This window comes from Zalophus californianus, chromosome 5 (assembly GCF_009762305.2).
Source record: "Zalophus californianus isolate mZalCal1 chromosome 5, mZalCal1.pri.v2, whole genome shotgun sequence".
NCBI classification, from domain to species: domain Eukaryota; kingdom Metazoa; phylum Chordata; class Mammalia; order Carnivora; family Otariidae; genus Zalophus; species Zalophus californianus.
The window spans coordinates 127,411,173-127,428,932 of record NC_045599.1 but is presented as its reverse complement, the minus strand read 5'-3'; the positions used below and the strand labels follow the sequence as shown (position 1 = coordinate 127,428,932).

At 42.5% G+C, this 17,760-nt stretch overlaps 1 protein-coding gene across 1 annotated transcript in view; it reads right to left on the bottom strand.

Moving 5' to 3' along the window:
- SLC45A2 (solute carrier family 45 member 2) overlaps positions 1-17,760 on the bottom strand; it is a 32,866-nt gene that overhangs the window by 4,898 nt on the left and 10,208 nt on the right. Inside the window, exons 3-5 of the mRNA XM_027606597.1 lie at positions 7,805-8,130; positions 2,660-2,803; positions 1,842-1,965 (exon numbers count right to left, since the gene is read on the bottom strand). Of these exons, the coding sequence (XP_027462398.1) occupies positions 1,842-1,965; positions 2,660-2,803; positions 7,805-8,130 (594 nt within the window). The remainder of the gene's footprint in view (positions 1-1,841; positions 1,966-2,659; positions 2,804-7,804; positions 8,131-17,760) is intronic.

The window sequence follows — 17,760 nt, the reverse complement described above, 5'->3', positions numbered from 1 at the left end:
GATTGCCCTGCCAAACTCCATCTGGATAGAAATTCTAGATCTGCATCTGATGTTATGTGATGAGTCCAAGATAGAGGGTGCGCTCTGAACTGAAGGAAAAGATTGATTCTGCTCAGGGTGGGTTGGAGTGCAGGGGGAAAGAACTTGGAAGATTTAACAGACAAGGCCCATTGGAGCTGAGTCTAAAAGCATGATTAGCAGTTGTCTAGATGTGGAATTAGAGAGAGGATCTAGAGAAGGAGAAACCAAAGGCAGTAGGAAATACCCAGAGCTGAGAAAGTCTGTGTAGTGAGTCATGAGGGGTAGTGAATCTGAACAGGAGTGAGAGAGGTCAAAGTGTGAATGGGACCAAACTGAAAATCATGGAATGTCAGGCTGAGGACTTCGACTTTATCTTATGGTCATGGAGAGCTCCTGAAGATCCTTAAGGACTGGTTGGTATTTTATAAATAAAATTTTAGCTCTAATTCAAGTGAAAGGGATCCCATAAGGGCACCTGGTGGCTCAGTCATTGGGCGTCTGCCTTCGGCTCAGGTCATGATCCCAGGGTCCTGGGATCGAGCCCCACATTGGGCTCCCTGCTTGGCGGGAAGCCTGCTTCTCCCTCTCCCACTCCCCTCTGCTTGTGTTCCTGCTCTCACTATCTCTCTCTCTGTCAAATAAAGAAATAAAATCTTAAAAAAAGAATTAAAAAAATAAACTTACTTTAAAAAAAGGGGATCCCATAAATTTATATATTAATATAACTTTAGAAAACTGTTCAAATAATAGTATATTGTACACAGGGCTTTTAGCTCAAAAGGGCCTAAAAATAGCATGCATTTTAAGCTCAGGTCATCATCTTGGGGTCCTGGGATTGAGCCCTGCATCGGGCTCTGAGCTCAGCTTGGAGTCTGCTTATCTGTCTCCCTCTGCTCCTCCCCTCATGCTCTCTCTCTTTTTCTCAAATAATAAAATAAATAAAATCTTTAAAAAACACAATAAATAAATAAAACCAATCACAGAAATCTCTTTGTTTGCAATGTCTTTACAACAAAAACTTAGCTAAGTGGGGGTTAATCAACTCCGGTCCCCACGGAAATCTAGTACCTGAGAAAGAAAGTTGTCATCCTCAATCCTGGAATAGTGCTCCTGTGACATACTTCCCTCCCCACCTGAACTAAGGTCACTTTGCATGTTAATTCTGTCACCTAGCATATTAACCATCCCTCCTATGTTCTGTCATCTACAGATCTAATAAGCATATCTGTGAAACTCCACCAATGATCTTATTCCAGTAGAACATAAACTTGATGCTAATCAAAACTCAGAGCCGGGACTCTAGCCCTTGTGCATCTAATATTCCACCATCTTGTTTACAAGATTTCCTTTTATTTTCCAGGGAACTTTGATCAAGAACCCATGGACCACAAGGAAAAAGTAATCAATGAGGAAAATAACATAGAATTCAGTATGGCAAAGGATACTTCTTGTGGTCCTTTCTAAGGGAAGAGTTTTTCCTGATCTCCATACATTTATCAAGAATCTGGTATTTTATTTTATAGATTTATTTATTTGAAAGAGAAAGAGCAAGCATGAGTAGGAGGGGCAGAGGGAGAGGGAGAGAAAATCCGAAGCAGACTCCACACTGAGGGAGGAGCCTGACATGAGGCTCGATCTCATGACCCTGAGATCACGACCTGAGCCAAAACCAAGAGTCAGATGCTTAACCGACTATGCCACCCAGGGAACCCAAGGATCTGGTATTTTAAAGAGCAAAAAAATAAATATAGAAATATAAAACCCATGATTCTGCTAGACCAGAGCCCTCTAGAAGATACCTTCAGGAGGAAGAGACTTACAAGAATAAAGTGAGGAAAACACGGAATTGATGCACAGGCCCCAACATCCAACCTCGACCCCTCTTTCATAGATGAGAAACTCTGTGGAGTTGTGTGCACCGTAGGGATCTCCTTGGTACACAATCTGAAAGAGAGATTTGGGACCATTGAGATACAAATGCAGTGTGGTGGGACTCCCTTTCATGTGCTCTGCTTCTCCAACCTTGGGGAGTGACATGTCCCTGCCTGGGGGCCCTTCCTAAGACACAGAGCTCATCCTCCCATGACCATATCACCCCTTTCATCCTTTTATACTTCTAATCAAGGACCTTCCGGAAGTCCTAATGCCATCAAGTCTAAACAATATTTCCCTGGATCGTTAACACCCTTCTTTCTGCCTAACATCTGGCCCCTGCCTGACTTAGGCAACCCTGCCACCCTTCTTCCGATAGAGCCAACAGGCTTCTGACTCATCTCCACGCATACCATTCCTATTGCTGCTTAGAATGTTTTGTCCCTCTTCTCTCTCTGTCCAACTCCCATTCACCTTTCAAGGCCTGGATCGTACTGTACCTCCTTCATTAAGCCAGCCATGACTACTACAGCTCACACTGATTCTTCCCTGTCTGTTGTATTTGATCAAGTACTGGTCCCATAGAGATGTCTAGGGTGTAGTAACTTGGTTCCAGTTCCTGCCTGTTAAGACAGCTTCTTGAAGGTACTCTTTCTTACACTCTTACTGTGCCCATCCTAAGGGAGAGCACAGAAGAAATTCGACAGGTGTTGAATGATGGATTGATGTGCAAGTCAATGAGTATGTGCACAGACACGTTTATTACCTGGCCCATGAAATCTGTAAAGAAGAGCATGTTAGATAGGAAGGCGGTCCATCCAATGAAGTGGCTGATGCAAAGGCAGCGGTAGTGGGGAGGCATATTCACCAGCGCCCTCAGCAGTGACTTCATGGTCATTGCCTTCCTAGTCTGGAATAAAACATGAAACAGGTGTGACCTTCAGTGCAGACATGCAGCCAGCTGTGTGAGCCAGAGCACACAGCCATGTTACATATCTGTCAGTCGATTACCCCACAGAGTCATACTTTCTCAGCATGGCACCAAGGTTTCCACGGAGAGGTCTTATAGGAGGTGTTCTGTTAAGTATGTGTGGATATTTAGCAGTTTCAGGCCCCAAATATAAGCTTTGGAGACCTAAGGGTAAAGGGACTGGAAATGGGGCTTGCTTTGGGCCAAGATGTAAGAGATATGTAGCATCCTGTCTTTGAGTGACAGAACAACTACACAAGGACAGAGCTCACAGATCTAAGCTAGACCTTAGATGATTATAATTCTTAGCTTTCTTGAATCTGAAAGTGTGGTAGGCTGAATTCTAAGATGGCCCCATGATCTCTGTCCCCTGGTGTTACCCCATAATTATGTTTGTTACATGGCAGAGGGATTTTGCAGATATAATTAAGGTTACTAATTTCTTGATTTTTAGTTAATCAAAAGGGAGATTATCTGGTGATTCTAACCAAATCACATGAACCCTTTAAAAAGCAGAGAATTTTCTCCAGCTGGGAGCAGAAGAGGAAGTCAGAGAATTTCAAAGCACCAGGGTTACTGGTTTTGAAAGTGGAAGGGGTCACATGGAAGGGACCTTAGAGAGGACTCTAGGAGATGAGCGACTCCTGGCCATCAGTCAGCAAGAAAACAAGCACCTCAGTCCTATAACCACAAGGAACTGGAATCTACCTGAATGAGCTCAGAAGCCGATTCTTCCCCAGTTGAGCCTCCAGATGAGAATGAACCTCCATCAACAACTTGATTTCAGCCTTGTGAGACCCTAAGCAGAGAACCCAGTTGAGCCCACCCAGAATTCTGACCTATAAGACTGTGAGATAATAAATATGGTTTTAAGCTGCTCAAGGTAACTTGCTAGGTAATTTGCTAGGTAGCACAGAAAATTGATACAGTGAGCCAATCAGCTCCCTGTTCTTGGTCAGGTACCGCTTCCCAGTTTATTTCTCTGGATCCTGCCATGAGCCAGCACATATAAATGAGCCCTATGTGGAGTCAGAGGTGAAAACAATATAGGAGACACCCACACACACATACACACACATACCCACATTCTTTATTTTTTTTAAAGATTTTATTTATTTATTTGACAGAGAGACAGAGGGAGGGAACACAAGCAGGCAGAGTGGGAGAGGGAGAAGCAGAGTGGGAGAGGGAGAAGCTCCCCACGGAGCAGGGATCCCAATGTGGGGCTCAATCCCAGGACCTTGAGATCATGACCTGAGCTGAAGGCAGACACTTAATGACTAAGCAACCCAGGCAGCTCCCCACATTCTTTAATTTAGACTTAAATTATGTTGAAACCAAAGACTACACTATTTTTTTTTTGTATCAGAAACCTTGAGAAGATGAGAAATTTTGAACTATTGACACAACTGTTTTGAAATACAAAGAATAAAACAGCTTTCGGCATCTTGTTATATAAGAGAAGAAAGAAACCTTGGGAATATTAAGACACTGAGACTATAAACATCAGTCATGGTGGGGTGGTAGGTCTTTCTTGTCAGATCTTTATTTATTCTGAATCTCGACATAATGATATTGAGTCCTGGCTAGTTTATTTATAAGGTGGTCTCCTGGGAGCTTCTATTTTAACTATAACAACATATTGTTTTATAGCTCTTAACTTTATATAATAATGCTTTTTACTTCAATATTTATTGTGGAAAAATATATTTACTTATTGTAGATTTGGTACATAAACTGAGTTTTTAATTTGTTAGTTTTGTAGTATTTAACCTACTGGCCATGACTAAACTGATCTTATACATTCATCCCCACCCTTATGCATGAGGGATACATTCCAAGACCCCCAGTGGATGCCTGAAACTGCACATAGTACCAAAACCTATACAGACTATGTTTTTTCTTATGCACACCTACTAATGATAAGGTTAAATTTATAAATTAGACACAGTATGAGATTAACAACAATCATAAACTAGAACAATTATAACAATATACTATAATAAAAGTTGTGTGAATGTGGTCTCTCTCTTCCAAAATATATCCTTATGTTGTACCTACTCTTATTATTCTCGTGATGACATGGGATGATAAAATGCCGATGGGACGAGATGAGAGGTGGATGACATGGCATTAGGCTACTACTGACCCTCTGATGGTAAATCAGAAGGATCATCTGCTTCCAGATGGCAGTTGACCACAAGTACCCAAAACGTGGAAAGTTAAGCTTCAGATAACCGGGAACAACTGTGCCTAGTCAGTATTTAAAAAGTATAGACATTCCTTTGGAATTAGGAAAAATAACTTTTTTGCATGTAAAATATGGTAACTGTCAAAATAAATGTTGACTGAAAAAAAAAAAAAACCCTCAGTGAAGGCTTGTTACTTTTTATTTGACCATAGGAAGAAGCTAAGGGTATAGAACAAAAAACAACGGGGGCTCCTGGCTGGCGCAGTTGGTAAAGCATACAACTCTTGTTCTCAGGGTTGTAGGTTTAAGCCCCACGTTGGGTGTAAAGATCACTTAAAAAAAAATAAATAAAATCTTTAAACAACAACAGCAACAGCCTGAGTTTCATGCCTCAGACTAAGTGATTTATTTTTACTTTTCTTCTTTTCTTTCCAAAAATGCAAAATTTTGAGACGTGAATGTGGCCAGCAAGTATTCATCCTCATTCCAAATATTAATTTATGCTTCTGCCTTATACATAATTTTCATCCTGCTTTCATTGTTAATCTGTTTTCCTTTCATCCAAAAATAAATATGAACTTTCAAATTGTACCTAGTAGTTCTGTAAAAGCTGGGAATGTAAATATTCAAAGCCCTTTGGGTATTTTCACTCAGAATGAAAATTCAGCTGACATCTTATTCTGTAACTGATTGATTCCCTTGGTGAAGTCCTTTCAATAGTTCTGAACCCTTGGGAGTTGCTCTACTGAATGTATTGTACACCTTTGTCAACTAGAGATTGGGTGGTGGTGGATTTATACATGAAAAAGGCGCAGGAGCAAGAGTAGGGAAGAGAACTTCACAAGAGTACACTCAAAAGGAGACTACTAAAATATTGAGGTAAGCAATGATGGCATGAAGGAATTGTAGATGAATTTTATGGGATCCAGTTTGAATCCTGAAATAATTCAGGCCTCCTCTTGCCATTAAAAAAAAAAAATAGTCCCAGTTCTCAAACTGCACCACCACCCTCATTTTGGAAAATGTATATTCTACCTTGGAATATAAGTATTGGTATAAATGGCTTATTATGGCCCCTGTTAGGGCTGTAAATTCTTGAGCATAGGAAGCAGAGATTAGTCAATTTCACGATCCCTAAATACCTAGTAATGCTTTGTACATACTTGGTACCTGAAGTAGTTTGTTGACTGAATAATGACTGTAATACACTTATATACTTATATAAAGCTTAAAAAAGCACCTTTGCATGCTTTATCTTAGCTGAACAACCCAATAATCTTGGAAAATAGATAGGCCAACCCATCAAGAGAAGTTGAACTCATAGAGATTCACTGAGCTTGTATGAAAGTTCTGTTAGAGCACAGATTAAATCTGTTCCCTGTTCATGTGTGAGGTGCTCAGCCTTCTGTCAGGCTCCTAATAGGCACTTGTACCTCACACCTTACTATGTGGTAGGAACTTTGCATGGCTTATGTCATGGAATCTGCACAAAATCCTTGTAGGTAGATAGAATTACTTTCCTATTTTACAGAAACAAACGCCCAAGGTCATGCATTCCAGAGGTGGTAGAGGCAGGATTTGAACACCTATGCTCTTTTTTTTTTTTTTTTTAGAGAGAGACAGAGTGTCTGTAAACATGGGCAGGGAGGGGCAGAGGGAGAGGGAGAGAGAGAATCTTAAGCAGGCTCCACGCTCAGAGCAGAGCCCAGACACCAAAGCAGGGCTCAATCTCACCAACCTGAGATCATGACCTGAGCCCAAACCCAAGAGTTGGATGCTTAACTGACTGGGCTACCCAGGTGCCCCATATGCTCTTAATCCTTAGGCTCTTTACAGCAAGTGCCTAGTAGCTGTTGAATGAATAATACAAGTCAGTCAGCTAGAGGAATCAAGATTTCAACCTAGGTCTTCCATAACCCCTTTGTCAGTGAGGGAATCCTTTGTACTTATATCAATGAGGTATTGCCATTAAACTCAGCTTGAAGGAGGATGCAGCTGTGCATCAGTGTTGTCCAAAAGAACTTTCTACAGTGATGGACATGTTCTATATCTGCACTGTCCTGGACTGTAGTGCCTTGGCCCAAGGAGCTATTAAGCATTTGAAATGTGGCTAATGCAACTAAGGAACTGACATTTTAATTTATTTCATTTTAATTAATTTAAACTTAAATAGCCTTATGGGACGAATAGCCAATGTACTGGTCAGCATAGTTCTAACCTCTTCTCTCTGACAATTTCCCCTTAACCTAGTCCCATTTCTCTGTAATTTAGTAGAGTTTTCTTTAAATTTTTAAACTAATTAATTCACTGACCAGTTCATTGAAAATGGCCTAAAAGAAATATTTAATCAACTCATGAAATACAAATTCAACATGCCCAACCCAGTGACCAACCCAGGGATGCTGTCATTTGGAGGAACAAATTTCTGATCCCAATCTAAGAGTTAAGATATTTCTTGAGGCCTAAAAATGGTTCCAGGCTTCTATTATGGTCTAACATTTTGGAACTGGCTTCCTCTTCCCTACTCTGATGCTCTGAAAAGAATAAGAGGAAGACCAGAGGAAAACGCACACATTTTTAAAGTTTTAATTCAAAGGGATAAGAGCAAAAGGGGATTGGAGGATTCAATTAGACTTCACATCAAACTTTTCACATCAAATAAGCCAACAAAACAAAGAATAATAAAAAAATAAGAAGGGTAAGAACAAGGATATTTTTCCTGAGTAAAGAAAAAAGAATTTGCATCTTACCTGTTCAGCAGGATTTTTGTTTTTTTCTCCCTTCAATGCCAGCTCTGGGTTTACAGAACCGTTTTTAGCTTTCTCAATAGACCCATACTGGTACATTTTGTCTGATGGCAATGGAAAGTCCTGGGGGGCTTGCTGTGGGGATGTGTCCTTTGTAACATCTCTAAGTGGGGCTTCAGGGATACTGCAGAGATGAATAATAAAACACAGAGTGAGCACCAAGGCGGAGAAGAAGAACATGACCTGGAATTCTGTGCCCAGCACTCTTCCTATCTCCAGATGAGCCCAGTCGATGGCACCCAAAAGGTAACCCAAGGCACCTCCAAAACCTAGAAAGCAAGAAAGAGCTGTATTAGCATAGTTAGCAAACCATCTTCTCTTTTCATGGTGTCCAGGCGCCGCCCCCCTTCAGTGAGAAAGCTCCCTGGGGACAGCAGAGACATCTAGTTATGATGGAGAGTTAACACAGCAGGAGGCCAAGACATCTACAGCCACGAAATGTGGGTACAAGCTCAGTTCTGACATATACTTGCTGTGCCCTTGGCCTTCCTCGTTCATAATGTGGGGGTAATGATAGAAGAGCAACCTACGTATGAGTAGGGTCATGATTGGAAAATGGACTACTCCCAGACACAAATATTGCCACCATTAGGAGTCCTGTGGCCTTTCTAAACTGCACTCTCTAGGGGCACCTGGGTGGCTCAGTCGTTAAGTGTCTGCCTCGGGCTCAGGTCATGATCCCAGGATCCTGGGATCGAGCCCCATATCGAGCACTGCATCGAGCCCCGCACCGGGCTCCCTGCTAGGCGGGAAGCCTGCTTCTCCCTCTCCCACACCCCCTGCTTGTGTTCCCTCCCTCTGTCTCTCTCTCTCTCTGTCAAACAAATAAAATAAAATCGCCTTCAGCTCAGGTCATGATCCTGGAGTCCCGGGATCGAGTCCCACATCGGGCTCCCTGCTCAGCGGGGAGTCTGCTTCTCCCTCTGACCCTCTTCCCTCTCGTGCTCTCTATCTCTCATTCTCTCTCTCTCTCTGTCAAACAAATAAAATAAAATCGCCTTCAGCTCAGGTCATGATCCTGGAGTCCCGGGATCGAGTCCCACATCGGGCTCCCTGCTCAGCGGGGAGTCTGCTTCTCCCTCTGACCCTCTTCCCTCTCGTGCTCTCTATCTCTCATTCTCTCTCTCTCAAATAAATAAATAAAATCTTTAAAATAAAATAAAATAAAATAAAATCTTTTAAAAAATCAATAAAAATAAACATCACTCTCTAAACTGCTTCAGGACTAAAATTCTTGACCTTCAAGAGCCCCAAAGAGAAGCAACCTCTGACTGCAGTGAAATTATTTGTATTGGCATTTATATGTTAATTAGCTTCCTAGCATGACATGAGTTTGCAAAGATCAAACAGCTTTAAACTCTGTCTTCTTTCCTCTATTAGAAACTAAAGGAACTTGTTCCCAGCTGATAGCCACAGAACAAATAACAAAAGTTGAAATAATGAATTTTTAAAAATATTATTGTCATCTCACAGGACGTTGACCTGAAGTCTTTCTGTTGTTAGTTTTACCTGCCTTTTCTAAAAACAGTGTGATCTGAGGGACATTGAGGAGGGACTCCCCCAAATCGATCCTGCCCTAATGGTCTAATATTTGAAATCCTATCAGTAGTGATTCATTCTTTTTGGATTTTAAAATACAAGTGCCCCTTGTTGGTGGGAATGCAAGTTGGTGCAGCCACTCTGGAAGACAGCATGGAGATTCCTCAAAAAGTTGAAAATAGAGCTACCCTACAACCCTGCAAATGCACTATTGGGTATTTACCCCAAAGATACAAATGTAGGGATCCGAAGGGGTACGTGCATCCCAATGTTTATAGCAGCAACGTCCACAATAGACAAACTGTGGAAAGAGCCAAGATGTCCACTGACAGATGAATGGATAAAGAAGATGTGGTATATATACACAATGGAATATTATGCAGCCATCAAAAAACCAAAGTCTTGCCATTTGCAACGATGTGGATGGGACTAGAGGGTATTATGCTAAGCGAAATAAGTTAATCAGAGAAAGACAAGTATCATATGATCTCACTGATATGAGGAATTTGAGAAACAAGACAGAGGACCATAGGGGAAGGGAGGAAAAAAATGAAACAAGATGAAACCAGAGAGGGAGACAAACCATAAGAGACTCTTAATCTCACGAAACAAACTGAGGGTAGCTGGAGTGGTGGGGGGTGGGAGGGATGGGGTGGCTGGGTGATGGACATTGGGGAGGTTATGTGCTATGGTGAGCGCTGTGAATTGTGTAAGACTGATGAATCACAGACTTGTACTTCTGAAACAAATAATACATTATATGTTAAAAAAAAAAAAGAAGACAGTAGGAAGGGAAAAATGAAAGGGGGGAAATCTGAGGGGGAGACGAATCATGAGAGACTATGGACTCTGAGAAACAAACTGAGGGTTTTAGAGGGGAGGAGGGTGGGGGGATGGGTTAGCCTGGTGATGGGTATTAAGGAGGGCATGTATTGCATGGAGCACTGGGTATTATACACAAACAATGAATCATGGAACACTACATCAAAAACTAATGATATAATGTATGGTGACTAACATAACATAAAAAAAAAAAAAGATAACCAAAAAAAAAAAAAAATACAAGTGTGCCTGACCCAGGCAAGACACTGTATTACCCAGTGCCAAAGTAGTAAGTGCTCTTCAGATAGTGGCAGGTATCAGTGGTTCTGAAAATGCGGGGGGGGGGGGGGGGCGGCAAGGGGAATACACCTGGAGGAGTAAGGAGATGGATGCCAAACACACTGCCTACCTACATCACAAACTTATGTATGGCTGATCACCCTGTCAGATACCTTTATATGTCAACCTCCCATCATGCCTTACCAAACACTGATATCTACCTGAACAGAAAAGTTTTGTTTTTGTTTTTCTTGTGAGTGAAGTCCCCATTTTCTTTCCCAGATAAAAGACAATATCCTCACAAACCAGGGAATTGAGGAAGAAAACAGAACTTAAGGAATTCTCTAACTCTAACCCTAAACACCCAACATAAACCTTGACCCCGGGAACACAAATCTGAATGTCAAACACCATGACAACTAATTTATCTCCAATGGTGGAAGAATGGGCGATTCTAGTCACACTACATTCTGGTTAGTTGCAATTTTCTACAAAGGATATCTACAGATGACCAGCTGTTTAACTGTTAACCAATGAATTTCAAAAATAAAGCATCATTGTCATGCCCTGAGTGCCAAAGCATTATAAGACAGAATTATGGGAGACTGTGGCAAATGGGTACAATGAAGTTAAACATACGTCTTCTGCCAAGAGGAATATATGGTCTAGTCATAGGTGATGGGCGTATCCATAAACAGATAAATGACACATATGGGGACCTGTCCTGGCTGGTGGGTTCCAGGTTTTGAGAGGAAGGAGAGGCCCCTGAGCCAGCCACATTCTGTTGTGATTCAGAGGGCAGTTCTGGGACTAGTGGTGCCTCAGAATCACTATCAGACAACGACTCTCTGTATCACATTGTGGAGATGCCCAGGGTGTCAGAGGTCATGGGCTGAGCCGAGCAATCAACCAATAAAGATGTACTAAATTCCCAGCACGATTTGAGGGTCTATCTAAATTAGGATTTCCCAATTTCGACACTACAGACATTTTGGGCTGAAGAATCCTTTGTTGTGAAGAGCTGCTCTGTGTACTGTAGGATGTTTAGCAGCACCTCTGGCCTCTCCCCACTAGATGCTGGTAACAACCTCTCCACCAGCCTAACAACCAAAAATGTCTCTGGACATTGCCTATTGTCCCGTAGGGGGCAAAATGGCCCCCAACTGAGGACTCCTGACCTTAATTAATCCAATGAAAAATGTACACATTCCTTTTTTGAAACTATTTATCATTTGTTACCAGATCAATGTTGTCATATTGTCATTTAATTCTTCTGTCCTTTATGACTCTTTCCTTCATAGTTACCATTCTGCTGAGCAAAGGAAATGTAAAGCCTGCCCATTTAAAAGAATTTATATGTGAAATAAACCCTCCGCTGTGCAATAAAATGGTGGTTTTATTATAATATATATTTATAAATATATAAATTTATAAATATATGGGTATAAATCTAATGATGCATTCATATTCAATATTGACTAGAATGATCAAGTCCTACAATTGGAAGGTTTCTTAGTCTATTTTCATGTCTGCTGGCTTAGCGTACTTCAATAAATATTGTTGAGCACTAAATATATGTGAAGGACTCTCCTAGCTTCTGGGGATGTAGATGTAAATGAGACACAGCACCCTTTCCCTTCCTCCACAGAAGGCAGTTCAAAGTGGGAGAAGCAGGTAAGAAAACAGCTATTTAAAAAAAACCTGTAATAAATGGTGATAAGGGGCACCTAGGTGACTCAGTCGTTAAGCGTCTGCCTTCGGCTCAGGTCATGATCTCAGGGTCCTGGGATCTAGTTCTGCATCATCAGGCTTCCTGCTCAGTGGGGAGTCTGCTTCTTCCTCTACCCCTCCCCCTACTTGTGCGTGCTCTCTCTCTCTCAAATAAATAAATAAAATCTTAAAAAAAATAAAATAAAATGATGCTAGAACTGTGAGTTAGGTACTCAAAGAGTATGGAAGAGTTGTGAAGAGTTCATTTGTCATTGGAGCCTAGTTAAGAGTACCAAGATGATGTTGATTACTTAATAACTATTATAGGATTCCTCTTGATTAGCAATGAAGTTCATAAGAGTTCAAATATATCAATGGTTGCAAAGATTTTAGAGGTAGAAGGCTGTTTGGAACTCATCTGGTTGAATTCCATCTGAAAGCCAAGGGCTTACAGTAGTTAAGTGACAGGGAACAGCATGGAAAAAAAAGGATTTGGAATTTTCCCTGATTTCAATCCCCACCTGTGTGCTTTCTAGTCATGTGATCTTGGGCACTTCTCCTCTGAGAAATGGGGGCAGTGACTCCTCCTCGTGTGAGTCTCATGAGGGCTAACATGACCGTCTGTGTACAGCGTCAGCACAGAGAGTGGCAGGACCAGGGCCCAAACCGAGGGCCCTATAGACTTGCTACAGAAACCCTGATTCCAAAGCCTCCCCCAGAAGTGGGAGAAGACAACCACTGCACTCAGGGTGAGCGACAACCTGCCTAGAGCTGGCTGAAAGGACTTGGACAACAAGGCCCAGTGATTAGAATCCAGGGATCATTCTGGGGGCTGACCCAGGCCTACCATTGAGGGAAACATTGTGGAAGAAAAATGTTTCCCAAACCTGGAAAGAGTAACAACTGTTAAGTGCCTGATTTAAAAAATAGTAGACTAGAGGCACCTGGGTGGCTCAGTGGGTTAAGCGTCTGCCTTTCGCTCAGGTCATGATCCCAGGGTCCTGGGATCGAGCCCACCCACGTCAGGCTCCCTGCTCTGCGGGAGAGCCTGCTTCTCCCTCTCTCTCTGTCTGACACTCCCCCTGCTTGTGCTCTCTCTCTCTCTGTCAAATAAATAAAAGTCTTAAAAAAAAAAATCAGTCTAAAGCAATACTTCTTAAACTTTAATGTGTGCATGGGTCATATGGACATCTTATTAAAATGCAGATTGTCTTGGTCTGTTTGAGTTTATATAACAAATATGCCATAAACTGGGTGGCGTACAAACAACAAAGATTTATTTCTCACAGTTGTGTTGGCTGGGAAGTTCACGATCGTGGCGTCAGCGGACTGGGTATCTGGTGAGGCACACTAATTCCATTCAGGAGGCCTCGTGACCTAAGCACCTTCTAAAGGCTCCACCCCCTGATACCAGCACATTGGATATTAGGGTTTTCACATATACATTTTGGGGGACAAACATTGAATCTATAGCACAGGTTCTGATTTTAAAGATTCAGGTTACGGTCTGAGATTCTGCATTCTTTCCAAGCTCCCCGGTGACACCAGTGCTGCTAGTCCAAACATCACTCTGCGCAGCCAGGTAAGAGAGCAGTTTCTTTTTCTTTTTCTTTTTTAAAGATTTTATTTGTCAGAGAGAGAGAACAAGCAGGAAGAGTGGCAAGCAGAGGGAGAGGGAGAAGCAGGCTTCCCGCTGAGCAAGGAGCCCGATGCAGGGCTCGATCCCAGGACTCCGGGATCATGACCTGAGCTGAAGGCAGACGCTTAACCAATTGAGCCACCCAGGCGTCCCAAGGGAGCAGTTTCTAATCAAACCAGTTCTACCCTTATCTGACATTCTCAGGGAATGGGACTTTGTTGTCAGAGGATATTTGACCAACAGTGCAAAACTGACAAAGTACAATGATGTGCAGTTGTGTAAAATTGAGGTTAAGTTGCAGACATTATTAGGGTTCTATGAATTGTGTTAAGTTTCTGCAGCCTAATAAAGGAATTACCCCGAAAATATTACAGAGGAGTTATAGTTTTACTGCCCTGTAGAAAGTTAATCAGATTTATATCTAACCTAACACTTTTTCTTTTGCTAGTCACACACACACACACACACACACACACACACACACACACACACACACCTGCAAGAACCTGGGGAAACAGTTCTTTTAAGTCTTCCCTGTCAGTTCCCTCATTAGTTGAGCAAAATTTTGGCACCTGCTTCAAGTAATTTAGAGAGTTTCGAAAGCTCTCGTCTCTTAGGGAGGGGGAAGAAAACAAAACAGGCAAAACTGTTTCATTTGTCCCAAAGCTATTGTAGGATATAGCTAAATGTTACAACAAAACATGCCCGGAAAGAATAGTGGGCCACTGCGGTAATTATTCCATAGACACCATATTAACACTCTGGACAGAAACACCCTCAGATATGATAAAGGCCAGCAGAGGGCTGTAGGGATTCACTGGACACTTTCTTTTCTGTTGCCTCTGCTTAAGCGAAGGATTTTATCTTCAAAGATAGTCTCCAAGACAAAGCCAAGTCATCTTAGCTGCAACAAAGGTCAACACAACCTCCCACATCTACATCCAGACTGCATTTCTCTCTCTGCCAGCATCAGTCTCACTGGGGCCTCTGGGATTAACCACCAGGTTATTGGCCAAACTGTAAACTGGAACATCCACAGGACATCTGCTAATGTCAGATGAGGAGCCTTGACAAAGACTGTAAAGAAGAGCCCACGAGTGATTCAGCTGGCTCCTTCATAGAACCAGGCCGTATTGTCACACTCAGACCACAGCCAACCTCAGAAGAATGCATTGCTGGATGGACAGATGTTATATTTCATAACTTATGATACAACTTAAACAAGGCTCGTCCTGGAAGAAGTCCAAGCTTATAGAAATAGGGTTATTTTTCTTTAGCTTGCAACTATAATAGGTAAAATGGGTAACAGGGGGAGTTGCAGGACCAAGGAATCTAAAGAGTCTATCTATGTCAATCTCTGCTTCTACGATGTACCTGTAATTTCCCCTCTGCTTCAGGCGTATGACTTAACAATCCACATTCTGGCGGCAAAATAGCTTGAGTCAAGACAGCTAACGGTGTGCCGTTAGCTACTTCACTTCAACAAGAGATCGGACTAAAAATCCCCCAAGTGCCTATGGAGTTCATGAGAGAGTGATTCTGACTCTATTCTAGATGCTAAGAAAATAGCAATGAAAGTATTCAATTAGGTATATGGTTCCTACCTCCCCGCAACATATACACACTAATCCTGGAGAGGTAACAAATAAGTACCAGCTATTGTGTGTGTGTGTGTGTCTGTGTGTCTGTGTCCTTAGACACAGTTATCAATACAAATTGATGGAGCACCCACTCTCCAAGAAATGTGTGAGGCACTGGGGACACAGCAATGATTAAGACAGACGTGACCTGTCCTCTTGGAGGCTGAGAGTAAAGGAAAATCAATGAAGAAGACATGTATACTCTAGCCAAAGAGAGAAAACACGAGTAGTTAGACAGTTCTTCAGATTTACAAGGCAACTTTTCTCCCAAAGCATGGTGAGATAATATATTTAAAGTGCTGGCCATTGATTCCATCCCCTCCACCACCTGCGGTCCTATGGTATTTCCTTACGTCCTTGCCCCTCCGGGACTTTCCTTCATATTCAAGCTGAGCCAGGATTCGTCATTGCTTTAGGGGAAGGACAGGAAAGTAGAAAGCAGAGAAACAAGAATGTGTCTTCTTGCTTTGGAGTTTCAAAAGTCCTTAGGCTCCAAAGGCACAGAGGGAAGATTTGGTAGAAAATGTGATTTAAGAGCAAGGCATTCATGATGGGTGCACATGTACTGGTGAATCGCTCAGGCAGTGGTGGTTCTGACCCTGCTCTTAGGGCCTAGTTGGTACTGGGAGGGTGGGAGGTAGGGAGCAGAACCACCCCCAAATGGCTTGGAGGGATTCCCCAATAGAAGGGACCAATGCCTCATTTCCTGGGCAGACCCCAGGGAGGCAATGAGACCTCAAGGAAGAAATGGTTTGCAGTGGGTCTAGACAGATGAGCTGATGGTGTGTCAGCCTCTGTTCTAAGTTCTTGACATATATTGACTCATCCAGTCCTCACAACAATACTTTGAGGAGGGTACTGCAATAGAGTCCTATTATTAGCCGTAGTTGTGTTAAAAGTCACCCCAAGCACTAAATTAGTGAGTAGTAAACTACTGTTCTGAGGGGGAAATATGAGGCTAAGTTACTGTGAACCTTTTCACCAACTGATCAACACAGTGCTTCTATATGTGTTTCCATTTAGAGATACTTATATATTGTTGCTTCATTAGGGTTGAGCCCATGGCAACAGCTCTGTAACTCATGCCTGAACAAAACCTAACACCCATATTTTCTCCACAAGGCATATCACAATGTTCTGGCCCTTTTGAGCCCCAGATAGCACTTCAGCACTACATTTGGAACCATTTTAAACACTGAAATCACATACACACAAAAAAGACAAACTTGCAAATGATTTGGCACTAAATACACCATGAAAAGGACACTTGTTTACAATATGAGAACCAAACAGGAAGTCAGAGGTCACCTTGACCTGCCTCAACTGGGAATCTGGGAATGAGGCCTCCGGTGACTTCAAATTGCCCCTCTACACGCCATGCTTGTTTGCACAGGACTGCAAATGAGCTCCCTGGAATGCTTTGGATGTTACACATCCAAAGTTTTACTGAGTGAATTTACAAATACAAATCCATGAATAATTGATCAGCTTGGGGCGCCTGGGTGGCTCAGTCAGTTAAGCGTCTGCCTTCGGTTCAGGTCATGATCCCAGGATCAAGTCCTGCATCAGGTTCCCTGCTCAACAGGGAGCCTGCTTCTCCCTCTCCCCATCACCACCCCTACACCCCTGCTTGGGCTCTCTCTCTCTCAAATAAATAAATAAGATTTTATTTATTTATTTGACAGAGAGAGACAGCGAGAGAGGGAACACAAGCAGGGGCAATGGGAGAGGGAGAAGCAGGCTTCTAGTGGAACAGGACCCTGGGATCATGACCTGAGCCGAAGGCAGACGCTTAACGACTGAGCCACTCAGGTGCCCCTAAATAAATAAAATCTTTAAAAAAATTAACCAACTCTATTTTATCTCTATCTTCGAGACAAAGAAAGCAAAAAGCAAAGAGAGTTTGCAGCTCACAGAGTTCCGCTCACCTTGGCATGGGGAGGGAAGAGCAGAATGGCAGGGAGGGAGCCGAGAAGCCTGTGGTTCTACGGGGGCCTCACAAATGAGAACAAGACATAACTCAATTGTGACCACTTCAGCTTGAGCGCTGAAATGCGATGGGACAACGGACATCTCAGTAAATAGCCAGCGTGAATAATGACACCAAAACCCAGGGGCTCTCCGCCCAAACCCTTGCACTCAAAGTCCCCAGAACTTAGAGGCCACCTTGGGGAAAACAATGGGGAACATTCTAAACCAAGACTAAATTTTCACCATCCTGTGGCAATGAGGTTCAACACAGGAGCGATTAAATTAATTTTGGGGACTGG